General features: G+C 42.4%; 1 protein-coding gene and 1 long non-coding RNA gene across 8 annotated transcripts in view; one reads left to right on the top strand and one right to left on the bottom strand.

Annotated features, from left to right (window-relative positions):
• Positions 1-26052, bottom strand: part of ADAMTS9 (ADAM metallopeptidase with thrombospondin type 1 motif 9) — a 131466-nt gene that overhangs the window by 13663 nt on the left and 91751 nt on the right. For 2 of the 4 annotated variants that reach the window (XM_035106736.3, XM_035106737.3), the window contains exons 29-32: positions 21146-21313; positions 10661-10834; positions 4098-4268; positions 983-1177 (exon numbers count right to left, since the gene is read on the bottom strand). In XM_035106736.3, coding sequence (XP_034962627.3) covers positions 983-1177; positions 4098-4268; positions 10661-10834; positions 21146-21313 — 708 coding nt within the window. The remainder of the gene's footprint in view (positions 1-982; positions 1178-4097; positions 4269-10660; positions 10835-21145; positions 21314-26052) is intronic. The other 2 variants (XR_015948467.1, XM_035106739.3) reach the window with 2 other exon arrangements.
• Positions 5911-25505, top strand: LOC148686980 (uncharacterized). 4 transcript variants are annotated; one of them, XR_015948471.1, is made up of 6 exons: positions 5911-6134; positions 10686-10851; positions 12893-13104; positions 17112-17237; positions 18787-18913; positions 24011-25505. It is a non-coding gene; the product is annotated as an uncharacterized LOC148686980 (long non-coding RNA). The 4 variants fall into 4 exon arrangements; XR_015948470.1 differs by having other exon boundaries at positions 14737-17237; XR_015948472.1 differs by lacking the exon at positions 17112-17237 and having other exon boundaries at positions 18787-18848.

Raw genomic sequence — 26052 nt, 5'->3', positions numbered from 1 at the left:
CCCCCTCTCTTCATTTAGTCCAGCCAATGGGCCTCATTTGGCCAGTGAGGCTGTTTTATCCAAGCCATGCCCTGCCATACACATCAAGTGTGGGACCTGAATGCGAAGGAACAAGTGGGGGCCTAAAAAAAAGCTTTGGACTTGTTGCTTATAAATTTGGCACCAAATGCAAGACAATCAGAGCAAATGAGTGAAGCCAATCCCTGCTAAAAGTGGGGCTTGAAGTCAGTGCTGCTCACATAACTTCAAGTGCTGCTCAGGGGTGACTTCAAGCGCTGTTGGGATTGGCTACACTCCAGTTTCCAGTCAACTATCAGCTCAAACCACACCATATCAGAAAAATGGGTTTCCCACCACTGAACTAAATGATGAATCATCATGGTGATGCCAGGTGTTTTACAGGTGAGCAGTCCTGCCCACCTATCACAGTCACCCATCAGAGGTGGGGGAGCTTGCAGTCCATCTTGATGGAGTGGGGGGGAAATCGTGCCTGATTTAGCCCCATAGCTGCCAAAGGATTGCACTGGTTCTCCTTGAGGAGGGGGATTATTGGCAAAGAGAAAACACCTATGTGATGGAAGGAGGATCTCTCTGTAGCTACACTCAAACCCAGAGCATATCCTGTGCATTGGCTGCTACTTCCTGTTCATAGCAATTGGTTGTTCAACTTACAGCTCATCAGCAAAATTTGCAATTTTGTTAAGCCACCCAATCAATGCAGGCTGAGCAGGGGATGAAAAATCACGGATTTTCCCCACCCCTCCTTCCAAGTCAGGGGAAAAATTAGTAAATTCAGATGTGAAAGACTGTGGCAGATTAATGTGAGTTCCCCAAGCCTCATTTCCTATTGGTTCTTCAAGCTACCTTTCCTTTAAGACAGATAATATTCCTCACCCCTATATTTTCCTGTTCTTAGAGCAAAGTGGGGTACACATTGATATTAAACAACAAATAATAAAAAGGAGTAAGATTAGAAACATACACTTCCCCAATTTCCAACTCTCCATGATGCCAAAACTGGGCACTCGCCTAGATAGCATGACTGCACGTTTGGTGGTTGTGTTCCTGGACAGTTGACTGTGTTCTGATAACCATACTCATAATGATCCTTCCCTGTGTAAATTTCACTGCAGGAAACCAGCCTTTGCTTATAGCCTTTGCCACATGTCACGGAGCACTAGGGGAAGAAAGAAAATCAATTTGTTTTGGTAACATTAGGGATGCTCAAAGTAAGCTTTTGATGAAAGAATAAATGACCTACCCCTTGGTCTTTTACTTACCAGCCAAAGCCGAGCGATTATACCAAGCACGGGTGGGATCTGGTGCTTCCCATTATTCCCTTCCTGCCCTTAACCCTTCCTACCTCTGATATTTACCTCTGGTGCTTCCCATTATTCCCTTCCTGCCCTTTACCCTTCCTACCTCTGATATTTAAGGCCTCTACCTTATACCCTAAGGGATGCAGGTGGCGCTGTGGGTTAAACCACAGAGCCTAGGGCTTGCTGATCAGAAGGTCGGTGGTTCGAATCCCTGTGATGAGGTGAGCTCCTGTTGCTCGGTCCCAGCTCCTGCCAACCTAGCAGTTCGAAAGCACGTCAAAGTGCAAGTAGATAAATAGGTAGGAAGGTAAAAGGCGTTTCCGTGTGCTGCTCTGGTTCACCAGAAGTGGCTTTCTCATGCGGCCACATGACCTGGAAGCTGTACGCTGGCTCCCTTGGCCAATAATGCGAGATGAGCACCGCAACCCCAGAGTCAGTCACAACTGGCCCTAAAGGTCAGGGGTCCCTTTACCTTATACCCTAGTCAGCACTTCCACTTAATCTGTGATGTATATCCTCCTTCCCCCTTTTGGAGTAGGCACCTAAAATGAGATAGTAAAGGATCGGAAACAGATTGTCCTCTATTCCCAAGGAAGTTGGCCATCAAATTTGCTATTCCCTTCTTATTCCCAGCCAGGCAGGATTCCTAGTATTCTGTCTCTGTGACACAGTCTGAAAATTCAGAGTGTGCAAAGAGATGAAAAGGAGTAAAGCTGCCCCCACATGCAATTTCCTCCCCGCACTGCCCTAATGACGTTATTGCCAGCCCTTTTCAAGCGTTTAGTCTGGATTTCCTCTTACTGCAATATATATATATATATATATATATATATATATATATATATATATATATATATATATATATAAAATTATTATTAGGTAAAAATAACACTGCTGGTGTGGAAGATTGCTAGCACAATGTTTCAGTGAGTGGTTTGCAACAATTAGGATTACATTTCGATGTGTGGTCTCTATCACCACATTCCTCCTTCGGTTTGCTCCCCACATGAGCACGGCTTAGCACAACCCACTTGAAGGGAACTATTCCATCAAAATATGAACAAATGTGGGGAATTCCCTTGCAGACAATCAATGCTGCACGCACATAAAGACTTAAAACAAATTAATACAGAGATTCTGCAGAAGACTTTTTTATCGGAATTTTGGTATAATTTGCTGTTATATCTACCAATGCACACATAATCACATTGTTTTTACATGGTACGGGGGGAATAAACTATTATGTGCTGCCATCGAAGAGAGTGCATTTCCCTACACTCCCGTGGTGAGGAATATATTACAAGTTACTGCTGGATCAAATATCCTGTGGTTTCCCTGTAGCATAATATCAGGGAGTCTATGGGCCACACACTGTAATCTGCAAACAATCCTACACAGGAAATGTTTCCACGGGATGTCAAACCAAAGTAAAACAAGGTGGTTGCAAAAGAAGCAGATGAAGATTTGCAGGCAATGTTAAAAAAGAAGAACAGAAGTACTTTGCCTTTATACATCCCCCCCTCCTCCAGCATCAGTGCCTAAGAAGAGCTTGAATCATATCTTTGAAGAAGAGTTTCATATGGCAAGGCCTCATGAACCTAACTGAAGCATGACTATGTTTGCAGGACTGGAACTACCACAATTTAAAGAAAGAATATGCTATGGATATTTGCTTTGAGGCCATTTGGGAACAGCACCATTTCTGGTAAAGGGCCGAAAACAAAATGGAGGCACCTCCAGTGGCGAAGGCACAATCTCTGTTGACTACCCAATCCTTTCCCCTTACTCTTTACCAACTCCTGTCTCTCATTCTGTCGTCTTCTCCATTTATTCATTCTCTTTTACCACTCCATTCCCTGCCCACCCAGAATCTGAAACTATAATTAGGGAATATTATGCAAAATCCACCTGCACTGGATAATTTATTATGGCAGCATCATTTAGATTAGTAGTACAGAAATATAGTCTGGTCTATCTTCTACTCAGTTAAGGAATGTACCAAGAAACATTATCTCCCCAAATAATCTAGCTTTGGGATATAGGTGAGCCCAAAGAAATGTAGAATTTTTTTTTTTTTTGGGGGGGGTGTCCAGCTGAATCTCTTAGCTCCTTCTTGCACCAGACATCCACATGCATTTTCTTTTCATGTTTCAACTCCATTCTACTCTTTAAAAAATTCCCTTTTCTGCTAGGTGAGCAATAGCACTGCCATTTCTCGATGGGGCTTTCCCCCGGTGTGAAACGCTTCTTCATATGATGCAGAAGGAACAGGCCAGGATCCGTCTGTTTCCTTCTGTGCTGAGCTTGGGCAAACATGGGAAGCAGCTGATTTCTCTTGACAGGTGTGCTCAGTGTTGTGGGGGCCGAAGTGTCAGCCCAGATTTGCTCAAGAAGTAGAAATCTGATCTTTGTATTTACGAGAACAAATTGTTATTTTCAAAGTTGTCAGGTAATTCCTCAGCCTTCCCCCTCCCAGCCTAATTTTCTTTTTGTTTCCCCAACAACTGGACCAACAGTGGGCACCTCTGCCGAGTATAAAATATAGGGACCGAATAGTAACCTCTCCTGCTATCATTCCCCATCCTGACCCACTTTTTGATAAACAAATCAATCAACGTAAAGTGATATTTAGCAGAACACCACCGATCAGCTCTTGGAGAAATTCAAGGAGCATTATAATATATGATTTGCATAAATTATTCTTGGCATTCTGGGTGGATGCAATTAATCAGAGCACAAAAGCAGAGGCTCCCTCTTTTTGCCTTCCTGCAGACTTACCTCTGACCAGTCCCCTGTAATCCAAATGTATTCGCACGGTGCCAGGTTGCAGGCCTCAATATCAGGCGGCCTCTTGCTTGAATCGCAGTGAAGGCTGTCGGCCTTTTCCATATCTTGATCCACACAGGTCACCTTGCGATATCTGGAGCCTTCGCCACATGTTTTGCTGCACTGTTGAAAGAAGAGATCGGAAAGGGAGGTTAGTGACCATGTGGCAGAACTGATGCAGCGAGGGAGAAATATGGTGGATGGCAGGACTGGTGTTGGCTGTTAAGCGAGATGTCCTCTCATTGTTTTTTGAAGTTTTGAAAAAGCTTCAGCTGCTTCCCACTTACCTCCTTCTGTGCTGGATCTAGGAAGGAGACTTACAACACTAGTGGTGCATGCCATGGGGTGGAACTGGGAAGCCGCCCTCTTGACAATGGCTCCACCTTGCACCACCACATGCCCCATGGCTGGGGCTTGGAGTGGAACTTACCTGAGTGACAGCCAAAAGGAGCAAAGCTTAATTCGAAGCATACAATTACCCAATTAATAGGAATATGCTGATAAGTCTACTACATGACTTCACACCAAGACATGATCCTGTGTCACTCCTTCTGCCAGCCTCTATAGCTGTCAAGTTTAGGTGAATATATTTAGAACCACGGTGGCAGAGACAAAATAAAGTTCTGCAGACCAAGGAGGTGGAAGCAGCTTTAGGAAAGATAAGCATTGCCTGTGATATGTGGTGTGTTTCTTACTTGAGAAGGTCGTTCTGAGCAAGCAGTGGGGAAGAAAATGGGTTTGTGTTTCACGGTATGCCGTAACTTCATTTGTTTATTTAATTAATCAAAATGTGTAACCCATCGTTCAGCCTTTGAGGTTTTTTTTTTTTTTGACGTTGGAAAAAAACCAAACCCCACGATGAAACAAAACAAATGTAATCATAAAGCACAGCAAATGAAAAATACAGCCAATGAAGGAAGAACAAGTTCCACAGTCTGCACTGGAAAAAGTGACAGTGAATTGCATTGCATCTGAATGCTACCGATGAGCCACTCGGCTTCATACATACCTCAAGGCTGCTAAGAGAATTTAGGCAGGGCAAATGGCTCCACACCACAACTTAATAAAGTAGTAAGGACTAGGCCCTAGGTGGGCAAAGGCCAGAATTTGCACTTTGAATTAGGCCCAAAGGCAATCTGACAGCCAGCACAACTTTTTCAGCACTGGCAAGATGTCCCTATAGGAAGTCCCTGTTTGCCACCAGGCTACACATTTTACCCCCAGACCATCTTCAAGGGCTGCTCCACGTAGAACGTCATTGCAAACAATTAAATAACAGTAGAATAAGCTCACTGGAACTCCACGAGAATTGTAAACAGGACCAGGGAAAATTGAACCAGTCAGGGACAGAGGTTCAAACGCAGGCCTTAATGAGGTTGTAACCTTGTTTCCAACAGGCTTTTCGTGTCAGTCTGGATTTACTACCAGATGGCTTAATTCAGCCAGCACCTCATCCCTCAATAAATAACATGAAAACGAGTTCTATGGCAGACAAGGTGCCTTTTTTGGCAGTTTATCAGTTTGAAAAAGAGGGGGTTGCGGGTTGGAAGTGGTGTGAGGGGTGCAGGACTGCTGGAAAAAAGATATCCCAAGGACCAAGTGTTTAATGTGTGCAAGATCTGGACTGTCATTCATGATTTCTTATGAGGAAGATGTCAGGGATTTAAAGGTTGGTGGGTTTTTTTAAAAGCATTCCTTGAAGTCTGTTCTGTCACATGGTAGAGATTTACAGAGCACACACACACACACACACACAAAACCAGCACACGGGGAGCCTGGAAAGCGTTAGAAAACCAGCGTGACCCATCAAACATTCACCTCCCACAAAAAGGGCCGGCAGTGTGCGTGGGGGAGGGGTCCCTAATGCCTTCCAGTTGTGTAGAAGTTATAACAAAATTTGCGAGAAACAGACAGAGGGAAAAAGAAGAGAGTGAGGGACTGGGGAGAGAAAGGAGCAGTTGCTTTGGGAACAAAGTTACTCCAATTTGGGTAAGTTCTGCCAATGCATGCTATTTGGTGATCTGTTTCAATGTGTTCTGTTCACACTGTGCTTCCTACAATCTTCCACACAATCTTTTTACAAGCAGTTCTGCAGAAGACAACAGTTCAAGGCTGAGTCCTCCTTTGTTTCTTGCTTACAGAAAGAAATAGGCTGTGGGCCATTGTAGTGCAGCTCAAGCCACAATTTTTTTACACCACTTGAAGTAAGTGTTTCCTTGGAGCTTCTATTGATCCTCACTTGTCACTGTACGGGATTGGAGTATCTCTGGACCTTAAGACAGCAGCAGAATATGACAGAATGTGTATCTTTTCTATATATAAAAACCATCCCCAGGGCGCACAATTGATGTGGGAGTGAGCTCAGGGTAAGAGACTCTGCCATGTATGCTGTTAATGCAACATATTGTGGGAATTCGAGGACAAGCAAATCTGAAGGAGGGAGCTGTTGACTTCACCTTAAACATTCTCTCTGCTCTCTGAGGAAAGTTTGTTCCTTCAGAATCTGAAGAACTGGGAATTGCTTTTTATTCTTCCTTTCTGTCCCAAGTAAAGGGGGAGGAAGAAAGTGTTTTATGCAACTGTGAATATGCTAGAAGGAAAGATATACCAAACATGGAATTCAACAACCTGAGCAGACCATGCCAGTTACCAGTTAATGCAAAAGTGCCCACATGGTGCTAACATTTTACACACACACACACACGCACACACACACTATATACACACACACACAAACATATATAAATATGTATATATTTGCATCAGAGTGTGTTAGGCAAACAATCCTTCAAACTCACAACTTTATTCTGTGCCTGTGTGTCCCAAGTATGTACTACAAATGTATACTTTTAATCTGTTAAGAGCTATACACCTTTTGAAACAAATACACCCACAACGTACCCTCTCTCACACACTGTCTCCTCTCCTTTTCAGGCTGTTTAAATTTTACTTTATTTTTAAAATATTATGTTTTTTGCTTTCCTTTTCTCACACATGCCTCATAATCCCACAAGCATCCGATCTACCTATCTAGAAAATGCTCACAAAACAAAGGAATGGGAAGGCAAGGGAGGGGCAACAAGGAGAGTTCTCTATTTATACAAGCTAGCAGAGGTTTCTTTTTGCTTTCTTTCTTTCTTTTACTATTCTGCTGTAAAATATTGACTGTGTAGGGCAAGATTAACAAATGCTGGCTACTATAAAGCCACAGACACCCAGAACTTTCTGGTACATCCCTTCTCCTTGCTTCTTAATAATGACAAGTTATTCTCCACCTTATAACCCTTTCCATAACCAGATCCATTTTTTAGCAGGCTATGGAGAAACACTTTTAAGACAGACATCTGTTTTTAGATTAATTTATAACCACATGTGTCAGCACATGTGCCGGTACCTCAATGTTTTGTACTAGATGCTGTGTATTCACATAGGAAGATGCCTGGGACTGACCCCGTTTGCAAAAGATGAGCTACAGGTGAATTCTCCAGGTGAATTCCAAGCACTTGGATACATCAGGATATGCTCAGACACAAGTGAATAGACCAAGGTTGCATTCACACAGCAGCTTATTCCATTTCCCCCATTATATCTGAGCTTTCATACCACACAAAAACCACTCCTGAAAATATAGTGGAGTAAATAGAGCATATTTAGTGCTTATTTATGTGGTGTTTTTTGTTTTTTTGCAAACAGGTGTCTTTCTGGACCAAGTAAAAGGGAAATAAGCACTAAATTTGTGTCACATTCTGCTGTATTTCTGGAAGTGGCTTTTATGTCATATGAAAGCTGAACAATAATGCAGAAAATTAGGGAAACTTTGGGGAAACAGAAGAAACTGCCATGTGAATGTAGCCTAAGTTCCAGCAAACACTGGATTCAAAACGGCCAGCCTGTCTTGAACAATTTGGGGATCTAAGTAGTCATTTCTAGACCCGGTTGACTGCCCAGAACCATTCCTCCAATCAGAAAGCGCGATACACACTCAAAGCGAGTAACCATTTCCTAGATTCTGCCCAGACACATCCAGATATATCCTAGGTTTAGCGTATATCTGAAATATATAACTATTGCCTTTTCTCAATATGCTGTTCTCCAGATGATTTAGATTACAATTCCTATCAGCTCCAGCCAGTGTGGCCTCTGGCCAGTGCCAATGGGAGTTGTGGACCAAAATATCTATTCACTACCAATGGGGACAGTATTGAAAGCTGTTTATAGAATGGCAAAATTAAAAACGAAGTAATAATTGTATGCGAGGGAAGGTGATCTTACACTTAAAATTATTTAAAGAGGTGCCTTTTTTTAATAGAACAAACTTGCTTTCTTCTATTATCCTGTATCAGCTCAGTAGATTATACTGATGAAAAGAGCAACAACTCTGGTAATCATATATGCCATGCATAGTGGTAATTAAATCTGCTTATGCCGTCCACTTCTTATGTGGGATAGATCAAACACTTCTCATTTAAAAAGCTCTGCCTTTTACCTTCTGAAAATTAAGCTTCCTGCTTTAATTAACAAATCAAGTCACCAGCATTAATAGGTTTTTGAACATGTCCTGGTGTTTCCTTAAGAACTTAATGCTTAGCGTTTGCCTGAACTAACATTCTGATGATCGAGCCGACTCTTGCCCACAGCAGCATGTCTACTCTATGCCTGCTTGCCAAATGAAAAGCGTTAATGCAGGATTTAGCTAGCACAGCAGAACCAATAAACTTTCTTACTTTCTTACTGCACACTAGGTCCAACAGGTGTGTGTGTCAGTGCTTCTGTAATAAATCTGCCACATGGCTCGTGCTGTAGCACTGAACACTTGGTAAGCATTAAAAAGGGGGTATTTTGCAAAGCATGGGCTCATTTTCCAAAGCGTATCTCCAGACTTGGTCATGTAGAAAGCATAAACAAGGTTTCAAGAGAATGGAGAAAGCTACCACACTGGTACGGGAACTCGGAGGGAGATCTTATTATACATACAGTTTGTGGCTAATCTGTTCAGTGCCACTTATTTGTGTATTCTTGGACCCCACTTGTTCTTTGGGGGTCTCAGGGTCCCCCCCTCCCACTCAAGGATTCAACCTTTGCAATACACAAAGCATGGTGACAGTGTGTTTTTAACCAGCCAACTATCCCATCATCTCTCTGTGCTGTCTAACTCCCCACAAAGAGAAATGGGATGGCAAAGAAAGAGTATCAGGAACACCTTTGCTCTGTTTCAATGTTAGCATAGTCCCACCACATTATAGTCTACTTATATCTGCAAACAAATCACTTAGAAGAATATGGAACATATTGGCTAATAAAAACAAATTTGATCCATTTTCACATGCTAAATTACTCTGTGGGGAAACTGCACACTAAGAATTGCAAAATTAGATGGTGATATGGGAAAACTGGATGGAAGCAGGTGTATTGACATTGGATCAACTGATGTAGATAGGGAAGATGAATTTTATACTTTTGCTGCATTAAGACAAAAATATCACCTATCAGATGCAGCCCAATGGAAATATCTTCAATTACAACATCTCCTAACAAGTGTGTTTGGGCCGTCAGCCCTTTCAGCTTCCGAGATACCTGAGATTTTGGAGCAAATGGACAACTCATTCAAAAATAAAAAGCCAGCAATTACTTTTTATAGGTATCTATTAACAATTCACAAGTTCAATATGCAGAGATGATTGGAATAAAGAATTGGAATTTACATTATTACCCAGACAGTGGGAAAATGTATTAGCTTCAATACCTAAGGTGTCATTAGATTTAAAATGAAGATTAATACAACAGAAAATAATATTTAGAGTTTATTGGACTCCTGTACGGTTGTATAAAAAGGGGTTAGCTAAGATAGCTCAGTGTTGGAGATGTGGCAAGGACAATGCCTCTCTGAAACACATGTTTGTACAGTGTTCTACAGTTTGGGGAGAATGTGCTGGACTGTGTAACTATGACTGGGCAGAAAGAGTTAAATCTTTCAGAGGAGAATATTTTTTATGGAAATTATCAATGGCACAACAGAAATGGATTTTCTGTGCCCCAATGGTGGCCAAGAGATCAATATTGAGGAATTGGAAAAATAAAGATATGATACCCTTCAATCAAGGCACTGACAATATGCTATCACTGGCAATTTATGAATGGACTGCTTACAGGCACAGACTGTATGAATAAATACGATAACATGTGGAATGAGTCTCTACAAAATGTAGTAGGCTATTAGCGTTTACATGAACACTAGGGCAATAACACTACACCAATTTATACAAGAATATATAGGAATATAGTATATTGCTCCCCCCCCCCATATTTTTGCTTTTATATGTGTTGTTGTTGTTGTTGTTGTTGTTGTTGTTGTTGTTGTTGTTGTTGTTGTTGTTTTTCTACCTCTCACTTTTCCTTCTTTTTTTCTGTATCACTATTTCTTTTAACTGAAATCACCTTAATAATATATAAATATTAAAGGCGAAACACACTGAAATAACTTTTTAAATAAATAAATAAATAAATAGTCTACTTACATCTTGCCAATCCTCTGTTTTCCAGCTGTAAGAGGCACATTCCGCCATCTGGCATTCTTGTTCAGAAGCTGGCCTGCTGGCCTGACTGCATTCGGTGTCACTAGTTGTTTTGTGAGCGCCAAGGTGGCAGACGACGCTTCTCTGCTGAACTCCTCTCCCACAGGACACTGAGCACTGAAGAGGCACAAAAGGTAAGGCTCAAAAGTCTTGCCTATTTTCACCCCTGGTCTCTCTTCAACATTGAAAGTTTTTAGTTCAGATATCTTTTAAAATAGAAAGACAGTTGTGAGGTCTCCTCCAGGCAACCTGTTCATTGAGCATTCACCCTGATTTGTTTTCACGAGTTTGCGTGAAGGTTACACATCCCCTGCCCTTTATTGAGCTTTTATTATGATTTGCTTGTGCGGAGGTTATATGATCAGTGCCGGATTTACGTATAAGCTAAACAGGATATAGCTTAGGGACCCACTCTCTTGCCCCCCCCCCAAAAAAATGTAAAGGAAAAAAAAATATTTCCAAAATATAAGAAAAAAACACACAAATAAAATAAAACCTACATATAGCAACAGTGTTTTGTGTTGTGTAGGCTCCTATGATGTAAATAATGGGCCCCACCTGCTAGCCTGCTCCCTAAAATATCACTGGTTTGCTCATTTCTAGATATAGGGTGCCTACATTCTGCATGGACTGGTTGCAGGGCAACATGTGCAAATAGATTTAGATACCTATTATAGGAAATGCCGAAATGCTACATGCCAGTGGTTTGCAGCAGGACTACCAAAACCCTTGTGAACCTGAGTGGCACCTCACTTCCACATATGCAGTATTTATTAAAAATATTTTCATGCTATCTTTAAAAATATAAACCATCTCAGGGCAGTGTATATATAACATAAATAATGATGCATGTAAATTCCTATGCTGTGTTGCGAAAGCGTGCTCTCCATCATGCAGAGCGTGTGTTGCGGTGGGGGCAACCAAGACATCCCTGTGTTGCTGGTATACTGGTAGTATAGATGGCCACAAATCTGATTGGGTATCCCTCAGTCGTTGGGAAGAATTTGGTGTAGCAATTTTATGAGTGATTGTTGAGGGGCTATTTATTCCCTACGCGCAGCGTTGAGCTTCCTCTTTTCGCTGCACACATTGGATCACCCCCCCCCCCAAATATTTAGGGCTGTTCGCATTGACCTTGCTATGCCTGTCATGGGGTCGTCTGCTTTTCGGGCAGGAGCCTGGTAGGAATTTTGCCATCTGGCTGATTGGCTGGTGCCATTTGGTTTTTGCCAACTGCGTAGCAAATCGTCACAACTTGTAAGGTTGCGGTTAGGCACTGGTTAATTTGGTTGATGGAGGGGGTATGGTTGGCTGTGCCGGCCCCTCCAATGCTGCTGCTGCTGCAAGGGTATTCCGTTAAAGGAATCCAGGGGCTAGCCATGCTCTTGTCCAAACCCCCGTCAAGGGGCTTGGGCCACACAAGAGCCCCTGGGAACATTTGGGGAGAAGTGAGAGCATGGCGCCCAGCTCTATGCTCTCCCCAAAATGTTTTCCCTTACTGGCTTTCGCAGTCTTGCGAATGTCAGTTCTGTTCCTACCTCTAGGCAGGAACAGATAGTCGCGAACCAATGCCTAAGTAACCACTCACATGCTATAATCAATAAAGTTGTGGCCAAAATTTATGCCAAAAACCTTAAACAAAAATTCTGTGTGAATTGTGTCTTTATTTGAGGGTGGCTATGGGGTCCTCGACACGCAACTGATATGATTGAAGTAATCCCAGTTGTTTCACCCCCTTTCCATTAGGGTAACACACTCAAAATCAGTGTGCATTACTTTCTACAGGACATACACAAGATCACTTTTCCAACTCACCCACTAAAAGAAGAATATAACTCACAATAAAGCTACCGTTTAGTGCCTGTCAAGAATCTGTTGACTGAGGCAGCCACCTCAATTTTGTATTACGTTAGGGCCAGCCAAGCTTTTAAGCCACCGAATTCATCTTTTTGTAGGGAAACACGTTGTAGGGCCACAGGCCTTACAAACACAAGAAGAAACGTTTCCAGCTATGGGATTCTAGCAGAACTACTCAATGCACAGCTACATGTACAGAACTCCTTGTGCAAATGTTTTTCTTCTTCCATTGTGTGAGGTAAATGACAGATCACAGTCACATAGAGAAGGCCTGTGTGAAATTATCAACTTACTGAATGTCACAACTGGTTCCAACAGCTCCATAGAAAAATGAAGAATGGAGCTGATCTAGAAAATTGCAAGAGTGGCAAAAGATGGCACTTGCAGATAAACAAAGCAGAGAGGCAGAAAGGCTACCATTGTTGAAAACTATGGAGTAAGCCAACAGGATCATTATCAGATTGCTGGATATGTCCCTCTTCCCACATCATGCTACAAGCTTCCCCACAGCTCCTAAAGCAGACTTACCGGTAAGCGTATGTCTAATTCCATAGCTAACTATCTTTCCACTTTATTTCTTCTTCCCCCATCCTAATTTACTATTGCTTTTGGAATTATTTTAACATATTCAGTCTAAAACTAATCCTAATGAAGGTTAGGAAAAATAGTTTCATTTGTCCTTGTTTTTAGAAGATTCATTAAAATAATATATAAGTAAGCAATAATAATGTCTGGAGTACGTGAATAATCTTATATTTGTGAGTCAGTCTCACTTATTCACAGGGAATGTGTTACCGACGGCACATTGATAGTAAAAGGTAAAGGGACCCCTGACAATTAAGTCCAGTTGCGAACGACTCCGGGGTTGCGGCTCTCATCTGGCTTTACTGGCCGAGGGAGCCGACGTTTGTCTGCAGACAGTTTTTCCAGGTCATGTGGCCAGCATGACTAAGCCGCTTCTGGCGAAACCAGAGCTGCGCACAGAAACATCATTTACCTTCCTGCCGGAGTGGTACCTATTTATCTACTTTCACTTTGACGTGCTTTCGAACTGCTAGGTGGGCAGGAGCTGGGACCAAGCAATGGGAGCTCATCCTGTCGCGGGGATTCGAACCGCTGACCTTTTGATCAGCAAGCCCAAGCAGCACAGTGCTTTAACCCAAAGCGCCACCCACGTCCCCCTCATATTGACAGTACTCCAGTCCAATCCTATGCATTGTTTACATGGAAGTAAGTCCCACAACTCAACTGGACTTTCTCCTGGCAAGTATACATGGAATTGCCCTCTGAATATGGCAAATGGATGAGATATTATTGCTCATTCGTAGATCCTGAAAGGCAGTTTGAGTGTGTATAGAAGAGGATAATTAATGTTACCAAGAAAAAAGTTTAAAAGTCAAGGTTTGTAGCTAAAACACAGATATTACGGCTGACATTTAGCATTTTTGAAGATTGGGTTTTGCTAATAATGCAAGGACCATTAAGCAACACTTTAGAATCCAGTAATGTAGTACCTTTAAGCTTCCTTGAACTTATAAGATACTTGAAATACAGAGCTCATGAATAACATTTGCAAGTATTAGTTTAACAAGTTTTAGAGCACTTGTTAATATAAGAGTTATTAAAAACAACTTTATAAACCCAATAATGTCGTATCTATCAAAGCAAAATGTCCCTGAATTCAACACAAATTATCATTTTCCTGCAAATAACAATTTCATACCATTTTCTTACATTTACAGCTAGTTGTCAATTACAATGCACACACACCCCCCCCCCCCCGGCAAATCACCATTCTATATTGAGTAAATAACTTTAAAAAGGGCTTCTACACTGCTGCATACTTTAGTGTTGGTATGCCTCGTAAAGTGAAGAGACCCAAAGAGCAAGTGTACTTTGGACATTTTGGGGGGTTGTAAACAGTTATGAAAGGCTAGTTTTGTAAGTTGAAAAAGTGGAACACAATGCAGCTTGATCTGTTCTTCTTTGGCAATCACTCGTAGCCAAGTAAGATCGTCTTCCATAAACACATAAACAATGAGTCCGTAAGTGACTGTGGAGGCCAATTCTGGATCCACATGTCCTTCCACAGTGGGGACATTGGTTTCCGGGTGGGAGTTGATCACAGTGTAGATTTGCCAAGCGTGCCTTCCTCTTAGCAGGTTTCTCCCTTGCGTCTTGAGTTCGAGTGTCTTCAAAGTCCATGACACCTTTGGTAAAGATGTCCAATTGGAGTGCTTTTTTAGGATCCACTCTGCTCACCCCCAAAAGGGGGAGGGGCCAGAAAAGGTGTCCTAAACATAGTCTGCCTCCCTTCTTCCCTGACTGGATTACTGCGTCCAGTGGGTTCACCACCCAGCCGTCGTAAAAGACAGTTGAACTTTGGAACATGGAATATACGGACTTTGTCAGATAACACATATAACGAGTATCCTGAACGCAGAACTGCCATCATCGCAAGAGAGCTGCGATGTTTTAACATTGATATTGCAGCACATCAAGAGACTTGAAGAGCAGGCGAGGGACAACTGAAGGAAGAAAAAAGAGGCTACATATTCTTCTGGAAAGGTCTATCTGAATAAGAACATCGAATACATGGGGTAGGCTTCGCTATCAAAAACGATCTTGTGATGCTCCTGTCAAAAGTCCCTACTGGCATTAATGAGTGACTCTCAACCCTTCAAATAAAACTCACCAAAAACCAACAGGCTACTATTATAAGCTCTTATGCACCAACACTGAATGCTAATGAAGACATTAAAGAATTTTTTTACTCTCAGCTGGATACCATCCTATCAGAGACGTCTACAGAAGATAAAATTATCCTCCTGGGTGATTTTAATGCAAGAGTTGGGCGAGATTTCGATCTGTGGCCTGGGACTATTGGGAAAGAAGGAATTGGCAACAGCAACCAGAGCGGAATCTTACATTTGACGATATGTGCAGCGCACTTCCCGTTGACCTTGCCGCCTTCGGTAACCCTGTTGGGAGTACGAGATTCCCGACGGCTTCGCTCACAAGGATCAGAGGAACACACAAGCCCACTCACCACGACAAGGTGAGGATCCAGCGAGTGAGAGCTTGATCTGTACCCAAATGCTTCCCATGTGGTGTGGTGCTTTGCATTGAGATTAATAATGCTGCTTACCCTCTGCAATCCTATAGTGGAATAGCGGAATCGCAGCCAGAGCAATCGACACGAAACCGCTCCCTTTAATGTATTTCAAAAAGGAGTTTATCCCTTTTGTTCCTCATACTCAAGGGCATTCATTTTCAGGAATGCTGTGATAATATAGAAGACTGATACAAAATGAGTTAAGCTAAATTGAACTGGAGGACCTCTCCCTAGTAGTAATGAGTCAACATCCTAGCAAGGTAGTAATAGCTCCTTAGAGGCAGATGTTAGTAGTACTTATCATGTATACAGTGAAAACAATCTTGCTGTTCAGATCTCAATGTACATACCGTGTTTCTCATATTATAAGACACGTCTTATATTTATTTTTTCCTCAAAAAAACACACTATGGCTTATTTTCAAGGGATGTCTTATTTTTTTCCTCCTCCTCCTGCCGCGGCCGGCATTGCTGCTGCGCCTATCACTATGTCTTATTTTTGGGGTATGGCTTATATTCCTTGAATGCTTAAAAATCCTGCTATGGCTTATTTTATGGGTATGTCTTAAAATATGAGAAACAGGGTAACTGATATTTGTGAGATCTGTCACAATTCTAGCAAATCACTACTTTACCTGAAAGAAGAAAACACAATACGGCATTGCCCTTAGTATCTACCTGGTAGAAATCAGTATTGTGAAAAATGTCGCTTTGACCTTTTTAAAGAAACAAACAAAACAAAACTTAATTAAAAATGTGCTTTACCCCCATTTTTTTTTAAAAAAAGTTGACAAATGAGTCAGCATATTATGCCATATTTAAACCATGTCTTAATATCATGGGTCAGTTTAGCTAACACCAGCTGTTGTGGACTTATAACTCCCATTATCCTGATGGGAGTTGTAGTGAAATACAGCTGGACAGCACCATGCCTGCTCCTTCTGTCGTAGGTTACTAGCAGTAATTTCTGAGTTCGCACGTAACAGGAAGCTGTGGTTAACAGTGGTTTAGGAACTCACTCACTGGGCAAAGCAAAACATTGGGGAATGGTTGTATATGACCGCATACCTCTCATTTACATCATGGCTTAGAAAACCAGGATGGGATCCTGGAAAGTCACTCACTGTCCTGATAATTATTTGCCAGGATGAGAAGCCGCCTGCCTCTGTGTACCAGCCACCAGGGTACAAAAGCAGTCCTGACTGTGGGCATAAGCATCTGGCTGGTGACTGCGATAATACAACTCAGGGCCTGCAGTTTATGCATATCCTGACTTATGTAGCCCAAGATATGATTGTGCAAACTAGGCTATAGTGGCCCTTCAATAAAATTAGTTGCTGACCAAAACCATGGAGAGTGAGAACTTGAGTCATGCATAACTCATGGTGGTGAGTTTTTGCCTGTTTCTCCCCTTCCTCCATAGGTTGACATTTCTGGAAACCTACGGGGCAAATCATACTTTCTGCGGGCATTTCCCCCCCTCCCACAAGTCCTGCTTCCAAGAACACAACAAGGCTGCATATTTCCTTCCCTGAGATTAAAGTGCAAGGTACCACCCACATCTTTCCCCCCTTATCTTACACCCAAGTCCCTTCCCCTTGACGGAAGAGGAGCCCACGAAACCTTGGGTGCATTGAAATTATATTCTCTATGACGTCCAATGAAAATACTGTATGAAGAATACATTGCAGCAGCTAATAAATCCCTGCCCCACCCCAAATGTCAGCATCTAGCAGAAAGAGCCATGACATTCCAAGGAGGCATTATTTAAGCCTCCTTGTACTCTTGGTTTTCCTACAGCAAAGCTAGACAAAACGTGTCATTGCACTGCATGGTGATGAATGATAGCCCTTTCTAGACCGACTATATAAGGAACTACTGTTGGAACACTGACAGCAGATTTTTAAAAGTTCTCTGTGGGTGTCATTAGACACATATTTGTAAATGGGGGAAAAAAACAACCCCAAAACAAATCACTATCACCACAGCTTGATGTCCAGATGGCTTAAATTGGTACCACTCACTATACTAAGGTGACAGACATTTCGGTTTACACCATCTGAAGAACAAAGTCTAGGTCTCTCAATGGCCTGTTCATGGGCTAACCATTAGCATACAGATTAGCTGTTTACCCCACTCGTTTCAATGGGGCGGAGCACAGGCAACCAGGCAGAGCAGTGCAATCATAGCCTTTAATTGCCAAGTCACAACAGATTATCGCAGGCTATAAATCATACTATATCCTTATTAATTTGCGTCCTTTCTGAATTGGGCCCCAATCATCTGAGATAATACTTGGAAATTTCAGAACGTCTATTTTTATATAAGTTCAAGCATCTGACAGGCTGTCGTGCGTCGGCTGGCATGCCTTCATTAGCCACAAAGATTGCTTTCAGGGCAAGATGTGATTGCAAAAGCAGAGGTGCAGAAAAGAAAAGAAGAAGAAAAGCTTGGGCCCAAAAATAGTATGGCAAACTCGCTGCGTCTTAAAAAGGAAGTTCCCAGACTTACAAAGGCGGTTCCCCTCAATCTGCCAATAATCATATGAGTTCCACAGAGAGCCGTCTGCTTAAGTTAAAAGTCTGTGACCAGCGACAGCATGTTAAGGGAGTAACCAAATTATACATTCAACTAAAGCTGAACTAAAGCTGCCTGCCCCAAACCAGTGATGGTGAGTGACTCAACTCAGCAGCTTGGCTCTAGGAAAGCTGAAGACACTGTGTGTGTATGCACGCGCGCGCGCACACACACACACACACACATTTGTGTTTGAGAAGCCCTTCCAAGTTAAGATTCTCATGGTCTGTAGGCCCTCTGCCTATTTGCATTATGATTAGGAGCAGGCTCCTGGGGTCCTGAAGAAGGAGAGAAATTACCTGCCTTTCCAGTCCAGCCAGAGAGATAGGAAGAAATATGGTTTGCATTTTAATGTGAACGTACCCAATTTGCACATTGCAGAACAATACTCAAATCGAAATTCAGCTATCTTTCAAAAATTCACACTTCTCCACATTGGATGTGTATACCGTATTAGGAGAAACGTGCACTAAAATGCTGAGGAATTTTTGTGCGTGCAGACTTTTTCTTTTAATTAATAGGAAACTGATGCAGAAATGGCAAGGTTCAACAGCAAGCAAAAGCACTTCTGTCTGTACTGAAGGTAGGCGCAACACTTTCTCTCCGACATTGATATTCTTCCCTTTGGGGCGGCCAACGATTTGCAAGGTAAGAAGCTGTGGCAGGTTGATGGCTGCCTGAAGAGTCTCACGTCTTGTCATCTGCCTTTGCATGTCCTTCAACCATAACCCCTGCTCACTCCTTGCACAACCTCATTTTATTCCCTCGCCATTCCCTCAGTTAGCCCCCCCCCAGCAACTGCTGAAGCACAGGCCCGGATATTTTGCATGGCCCAGGTTGCTTGTGTATCACACTGTCTCTGATGGCAGCCCACAGTTGCTTAGCAACCGCAAGGGACGATCTCCTCCACTTTTGTTTACAAAAGGAGCTGTACTGTATTAGCTGGAAGTATGCTAACTGGAATGGCCACAGCATAGATAAAAGCGAAGGTCTGGGACAGGAGGAGATCAACAAGCCAGTGACAGGAATTTGACATATGATTTCTTACATCCTCCCTCCCTTCTCTCTTTTCGTTAACTAATGGAACCTTCCACAATAGGCTTTACAAGAGGGGTTGTGAAATGTATCCAAGGAAGGTATTAGCAGCGCAATTCTATGCCCTCTGATGGGGGCTTACTTCTGAGTATCATTATTATCTCAGTTTGTGAGTTGTTGGAGAAGAGCTATAGCTCAGTGGTAGAGCATCTGCTTTGCATGCAGAAGGTCCCAGGTTCAATCCCCAGCATCTCCAGGTGGGAGAAATTCCTTCCTGAAACCCTGGAGACCTGTTGACAGCCAGTGACAATGCTGAGCTAGATGGACAATGGTCTGGGTGGGGAGAAAGCAGTTTCCTATGTTCCCACAAAAGATTCAAAGGAACTTACAAAAATTAAAAATCCAACACGAAGTAAGGTGTTGAAAAGAGTATTAAGGGGGCCACAAAATAAAGTACACCCGTCTATGTCCCAACATGGACTTGACTACCAAATATCCCCCCAGTGTTAGAAACTGAGCTATGAAAGCTAGGAGCTAAATGGCACCTTAAACCTAGGTTATGGATGCCACAATGGAGTGTCTATGCACACTTTTTTTAATAACAAGAATACGAAGCTGAAAATGAATGAACTGCAGCTAAAATCTTATATTCATTTTTCACGTGCTCTAGTCCTTCCTCTGTCCACCTCCCTAATATTCTTAAGAGGGTCTCTTCTCCAGTCTTCAGAGAGTGGATGGAAATGGGGAGGCAGAATAGGGTCCCCCTTTCCTTCCACTCTGCAGTTTTAATCTGAAATCTTAGGTGCAGTACTGTGCCCATAGCTTGGAAACTGCTCCCGCTAATGAAATTCCCTGTTGCAAAATGCGCCTAGAGCAATGGGTCTTTCGAACACTGATTCCTCCCCCCCCCAAAAAAAATATTCAACCGCTGTAGAAAATTAATACTCAAAAATGCCTGGAGAAATAAAAGGCGATTGATGCTTGGGGGTGTGAGGAGACCAAACAAACAAAATGCCAGCATTGGTCCAGTGTTCCACAGACAGGGGGCCACTACTGAAAAGCCTGACAAACATATATAGTACTATAAAATACATTTAAAATTCTATGTCAAGCTACAGAGGAAGCTTGAAGCTTGAATTTACACGCCACAGTGGAGGATTCCTACTGTCAAAGTTAGATCCATCTGCCTTTGACTGTCCCATTTAGAGAGATGGGACTGAATGCAGCCATCTGCTGGGAAACCAAGGAAGATTTGCAACCCAGGGGTACACAGACATCTCTCATCCCATGCCTGCATGATGAACGTGTGGAGGGAGAGTAGGACCTTGTCTCTCAACTTTTGTTCATTCAGTATTAGCGTGGAAATTTATGCACACACAATTCTTTTCACGTAAATGCTGAACATATGAGAAGTGGGAAGAGGGGTGGGGAGAGAGGGCAGGCATGATCCGGCTCCCCTCCATGTGATCAAAAAAACAACAACACATATAGAGGTGTAGGGTGGGAAGGGAAGTCTACATGCCCCTTTCATCTTAAACAATGAGACCATATATCCAGGAGAGAAGCAGCTTTAATAATCAGGAAAATAAAACCCAATAAAATCCGGATCAACCCCCTTATCCATCAGGCTCAGTACTTTCAGGTGACAACTCTACAAGGCCTCTTGCAGAGGTCAATCTCAGTTTTGTTACTTGGAGCGGGTGATAATTGAACTGGTGCCTTCTGAATGCAAAGCATGTGTCCTACCACTGAGCTATGATTCCCCTCCCTTAAAACGACCACAACACCCAGATGTTTATTAACAGCCATAGTTGTCGGTGCAAAAAGTAGGATGTCACACCTTACCTGTCCCCAGTCTCCTGTTTTCCACTTTGGGCACCTGCCACCTCTACACTTTCTTTGCACATTCGGTTTAGCCAGGTGTTTGCAAAGATTGTTTTCTAAATGTGTCCCATCCTTCGACAAGCAATAAACTTCTCGATACTTCTGCCCTCGTCCACAAGAGACAGAACACTGAAATGTAAAGGTAAAGACAAATATATCTTATACAGCTAGTTTTACGGCCTTCCACATGTTTAGCGAAAAATACAGCATAAGACTATTTGGGGTGTTAAGTGAGCAAGCAAGTGGATTTCATGTCCCCTACTCGGAGAACTAGAGAGAGCAGAGTACCCTGAGGCTGCTTAGCAATAATAACAAGCAATAGCTGTCCCTCAACCTCTACCTCCCCAGGTCTCTCCCTATTAACCTTCCCATAAATATGGCACAGGTCATTATCCCAAAGCAAAGCAAAGGAGAAGAAGTGGCAACTGAGGAGATTTGGTGCAAAAAACCCTGCCTCTTCCACACTATATTTTCAGATCTTTTGTAGGCAGTGCTATTTTTCTAGAAAAATAGGTCCCAGAACTCACCACGAATGCCTCCCTTGTTCTCTTATAATGGCAATGGCGCCTACCTGAGAGGTGTCGGAACTGAGTTCCAGTGAGTTCTGGCTGAAAAAAAATGCCCTGCTTGTAGGTCTTTTTACCAAAATTACTGCTGTGAATATAAACATTTTGTGTCAAACTTAACGGGCATTTCGATGTTCTCTAGAAAGTTCTGAAATGCAACATTTTTTAAAATAAAAAACCCCCTAAAATTAGCAAAGGAGCAATTATGAGGGAATACAACTGAACTGCATAGATTTGTGAGTAGCTAGGACTAAGGAGTGACTGAAAAAAAAGTTTGGAAGACTGTTATTAGGGGAGCAAAGACTGTTATTAGGGGAGCAAGAGTTTTGCTGCACACGTTAAATGCAAACATAGCATGAGAAAGAAGACTGAAATATACTGGTGGTGGAAAGGGTAGGAAAAAATATTTGGGGCAAGCATCTGCCACCCTTCACTATCAGGGGTGACAGGAATCACTTCTTTACACTTCTATATTATGCTAGAATTGGGGTGTTTGGGGGGGGGCAGGAGCTCCTGAAGTCCAAATAAGAACATGAAAAGCAATTGGACAGAACACAGGGAGCATTAACAGTGCAACCCTAACCAAGTTCCTCCAAGCATGTGTAACAGGCAGAAATGGGGAGCAACACACTCGCTCCGCAGCTTCTACGGCATTTCTGGACATTCTCTCTTCTTTGGCAATCACTTGTAGCCAAGTAAGAATGTCTTCCATAAACATGGTTTTAACAATGAGTCTGCAAGTGACTGTGTGGAGGCCAATTCTGGACCCACACATCCTTCCACAGTGGGGACATAGGTTTCCAGGCGGGAGTTGATTGTGGTGCAGGTTTGCCAAGCGTGCCTTCCACTTAGCATGTTTCTCCCTTGCGTTCTGAGTTTGAGTGTCTTCAAAGTCCATGACACCTTTGGTAAAGGCTGTTCTCCATCTGGAGCGCTCGCAGGCCAGTCTTTCCCAGTTGTCTGCGTTTATACTACATTTTTAAAGATTTGCCTTGAGTCATTTTCTACACCCATTCGAGGGTGACTGCCGTGTAGGCTCCCTGTGCATTTTGGAACTCAGATTTTCTAAATCTCGTGGGGAAATCTAACTAAGTAATCTGGCTCCTCACTACAGATGATCACCTTCCAATTAATGGCAAACACCAGGGATGCAACTGATGCAGTGGGATAAGAACGTTTGCCCCCTTTCCCCCCTCCGTACCACGGTTCATCCCAAAGCATGATGGGAGACAGTGGTGAGGATAGGAATGCCTCAATCAGTTCCGTACAAAAGTACCAGTTGACTTGCTAGCAATACTATGATAGACGCTTCTGCCAGCAGCCTCAGTTGTCACTGCTGCCTCCAGCAGTGACAGAGAAATGTGTCAGAAGCAGGAAGACTAGATGTTAACAGAGTGAAATATATGAACTGAATGAAAAAGTAAACAAGGAACTGATTCTGTGTTACTAGTGTTTTGTTATATAAGTGGGCAAACATCATCGTGGAAACTGTAAAGATCTCCTGCAGTGGCAATTCAAAGGTGCTGGATTATATAAACAGTAAAGAGCTACAGGACTTTGTTGGAAGTACAAATAGCCCTGAATAGCGGGTCATGGAATAAAATTAGTTGAATAACTAGCCTGACTTATTTTGGCACATGATTTTCGCAGAAACCTGAGCTTTAAGGACCATAACAACAGAAGGAAGGACAACTACAAATATTTAATATTGAAAATGTTACTAGTGCTGCCTTTTAAAGTGTGGGTTGGTGGCTTGCTGCTGCTTGTTAATTACACGTGTATTTAACCAGAAGGGGTTCAGTATTTTTTACACTTTATGTAGCCAGCTCCAAAGAAGGCAAAGCGGACACAACAGGACATTACAAGCCCAAGCAAAAAGCAAACCAGCAGGTGCGTTGGCTGCAAGCTTTGTAGTAAAGCAACAAAATTCAACCTCCTTCTGCAGGTTCATTGAACTTTTACAAATGTGACCACTTCTGGCATGTGGGCCCCTGAACCATTTTGATTTTAGATTAGTCTCCACTAAAAGATTTAGGAATCAAAAGGGGTCTGGAAGCACAACAAGAATTTAATATGACAGTTCCTTGCCGAACGGGCCTCTTACTCAGCATGACGCAGGGAGAGATTCAATTTCGATTTCTTCATTACATGTTAAACAAGTCATTACATGTTATATCACACACAATGTCAGCTTAATCCTTTAGCACAAACACATTCTGTGGTGATCTTTCGAAGTAACACTCTCCTGTTTTCTTTTCAGAGCTGAATCGATGGAGGAGGATGCAGCCCACTAACATCTAACAGGCCTCTCAGCTCTTCTTTTGATTTATAGAAGCCTTGTTCTGTGCAGGGCTTAAAATTGCAATTATGCATGTGCCCCCAAGCATTAAGATTCCTGCATTGCAGGGGGTTGGACTAGATAACCCTTGGGGTCCCTTCCAACTCTACAATTCTTTGATTCTATACCCCTACCCCACCCCCAAGATTTAAGGTAGCTAGAAAGAGGTGGATACAGGAGTCGGGAGAATCTATCATTTTGTCTGGGGATTTAGGAAAGCTTCAGATTATCTATTTATCATATTATTAACTGCACCTTAGCCACCTCTTATAATTACAGTGCCATTACTGCCAACACATTAAACATTCCCATTCACAAAAAAAACCTGGCAACAGCCCTTCACTGGCATATATTTCTGCTGCACATGCTCACTCACTTTCTACAAGAAGCCCTGGCAAATTGCATGATGAAGTGATGTCATGACCTTCGGCTATAAGTACTGTAGGGTTTGCAGAGTAGCTCTCCTCTTGCTTTGCTCCCATCTAAATGCTCATTTGCTACTGGTGGGATGATATTAACTAATAGGGCTCTGCACTTTATATGTGGAATTAACAGCAATTTGGATAAGTGATTATTGCACAAAACAGTTGCAGAAGCAGAAACATGCATTGTAGATATTATACTTGATATAATGTCCATGTAACACAAAGGCAGGGAACTGGGAGAGGCCACCGCGGACTGGAGACTTCCATCTAGCCTTTCCTCCTTTGCCCCTACCTGCTCCTCCTTGGCCTTTGTGCATCCAATTTTATCTGCTGGGACCCCATTCTACCTTGGGACCACAACAGGGGTTGGGGGAGGTTTAAAGCAGTGTTAAAAACTGAGATAGGAAAGCTAGGAACTAAATGGCACCTTAGAGCTAGGTTATGGGCGCAACAACGGAATGTCTAGGCACACTTTTTGTAATAACAAGAATATGAAGCTGGAAATGAATGAACTGCAGCTAACATATTACTGGTATGTCCGTTTTTCACACGGTCTAGTCCTTCCCCTGCCCACCCCCCTAATATTCATAAGAGGGTCTCTTCTCCAATCTTCAGAGTAGCTGGAAGTGGGGAGGCAGAAAAAGGTCCCCCTTTCCTCCCACTCTGCAGTTTTAATCTGAAATCTTAGTACTGCGCCCAGAGCTCGGAAACTGCTCGTGCTAATGAAATTCCCTGTCGCAAAATGTGCCTAGGACAATGGGAGTTTTGAACACTGGTTTAAAGCCCTCTTGTTCCCCACACCATGGTCCACATCTGCACTGGACCCCTGCTTCCTACAATTTGCATTGCAGAGGGGAACTCCCATTGGAGAGAATGGAGGGTGTGTCTGCCCCCAGTAGTTTGCAAAGGGTTAGTTTCATCTGACTGCTTAACCTAAAGACAGGCCCAGATTTTTATTTTTAAAAAAATTTCATACCACATACATTTTTTAAAAAAGCAAAACATTATATATATATATATATATATATATATATATATATATATATATATATATATATATATATGAGAGGGGAAGAGCCACAAGCAAAATCTTGCCTTCATACCTACCTATGGATCACTCCATAGCAATTAGCCCATTGTTCTGTTTATTAACTATGTTTATTAATCCACAGAACCACAGAATAAATAATAAAATTAAAGTAAAAAAGTATCAACAATAAGGAACTTAGTTATGCCACATCTACCATATTTTGAGTTCTCTATGCAGAGACTAGAAATTTCACCTACTTCCCCCACATTTTTTATTCTGGCATACTCATACACAGTGAGTTCCATCCTGACAGAAATGTATGAGCCACGTTCAGATATAGAAGGCAGTTGTAGAGTTCAGATTGCTATAGCATGTGGTTGACTTTGCATGGGTCATACAAAGAGGCCAAACAAATCTCCTCTTGATGTTACATTTTTCTTTCATGAACTTCTCATGTCACTGGCTGACTATAAGTCCTGTTTTCACAGCTGCAAACTACACGTCCTGTT

Source organism: Zootoca vivipara, chromosome 2 (genome assembly GCF_965207765.1).
Source record: "Zootoca vivipara chromosome 2, rZooViv2.hap1.1, whole genome shotgun sequence".
Lineage (NCBI taxonomy): Eukaryota > Metazoa > Chordata > Lepidosauria > Squamata > Lacertidae > Zootoca > Zootoca vivipara.
This window is presented reverse-complemented; position numbering and strand designations above follow the sequence as displayed.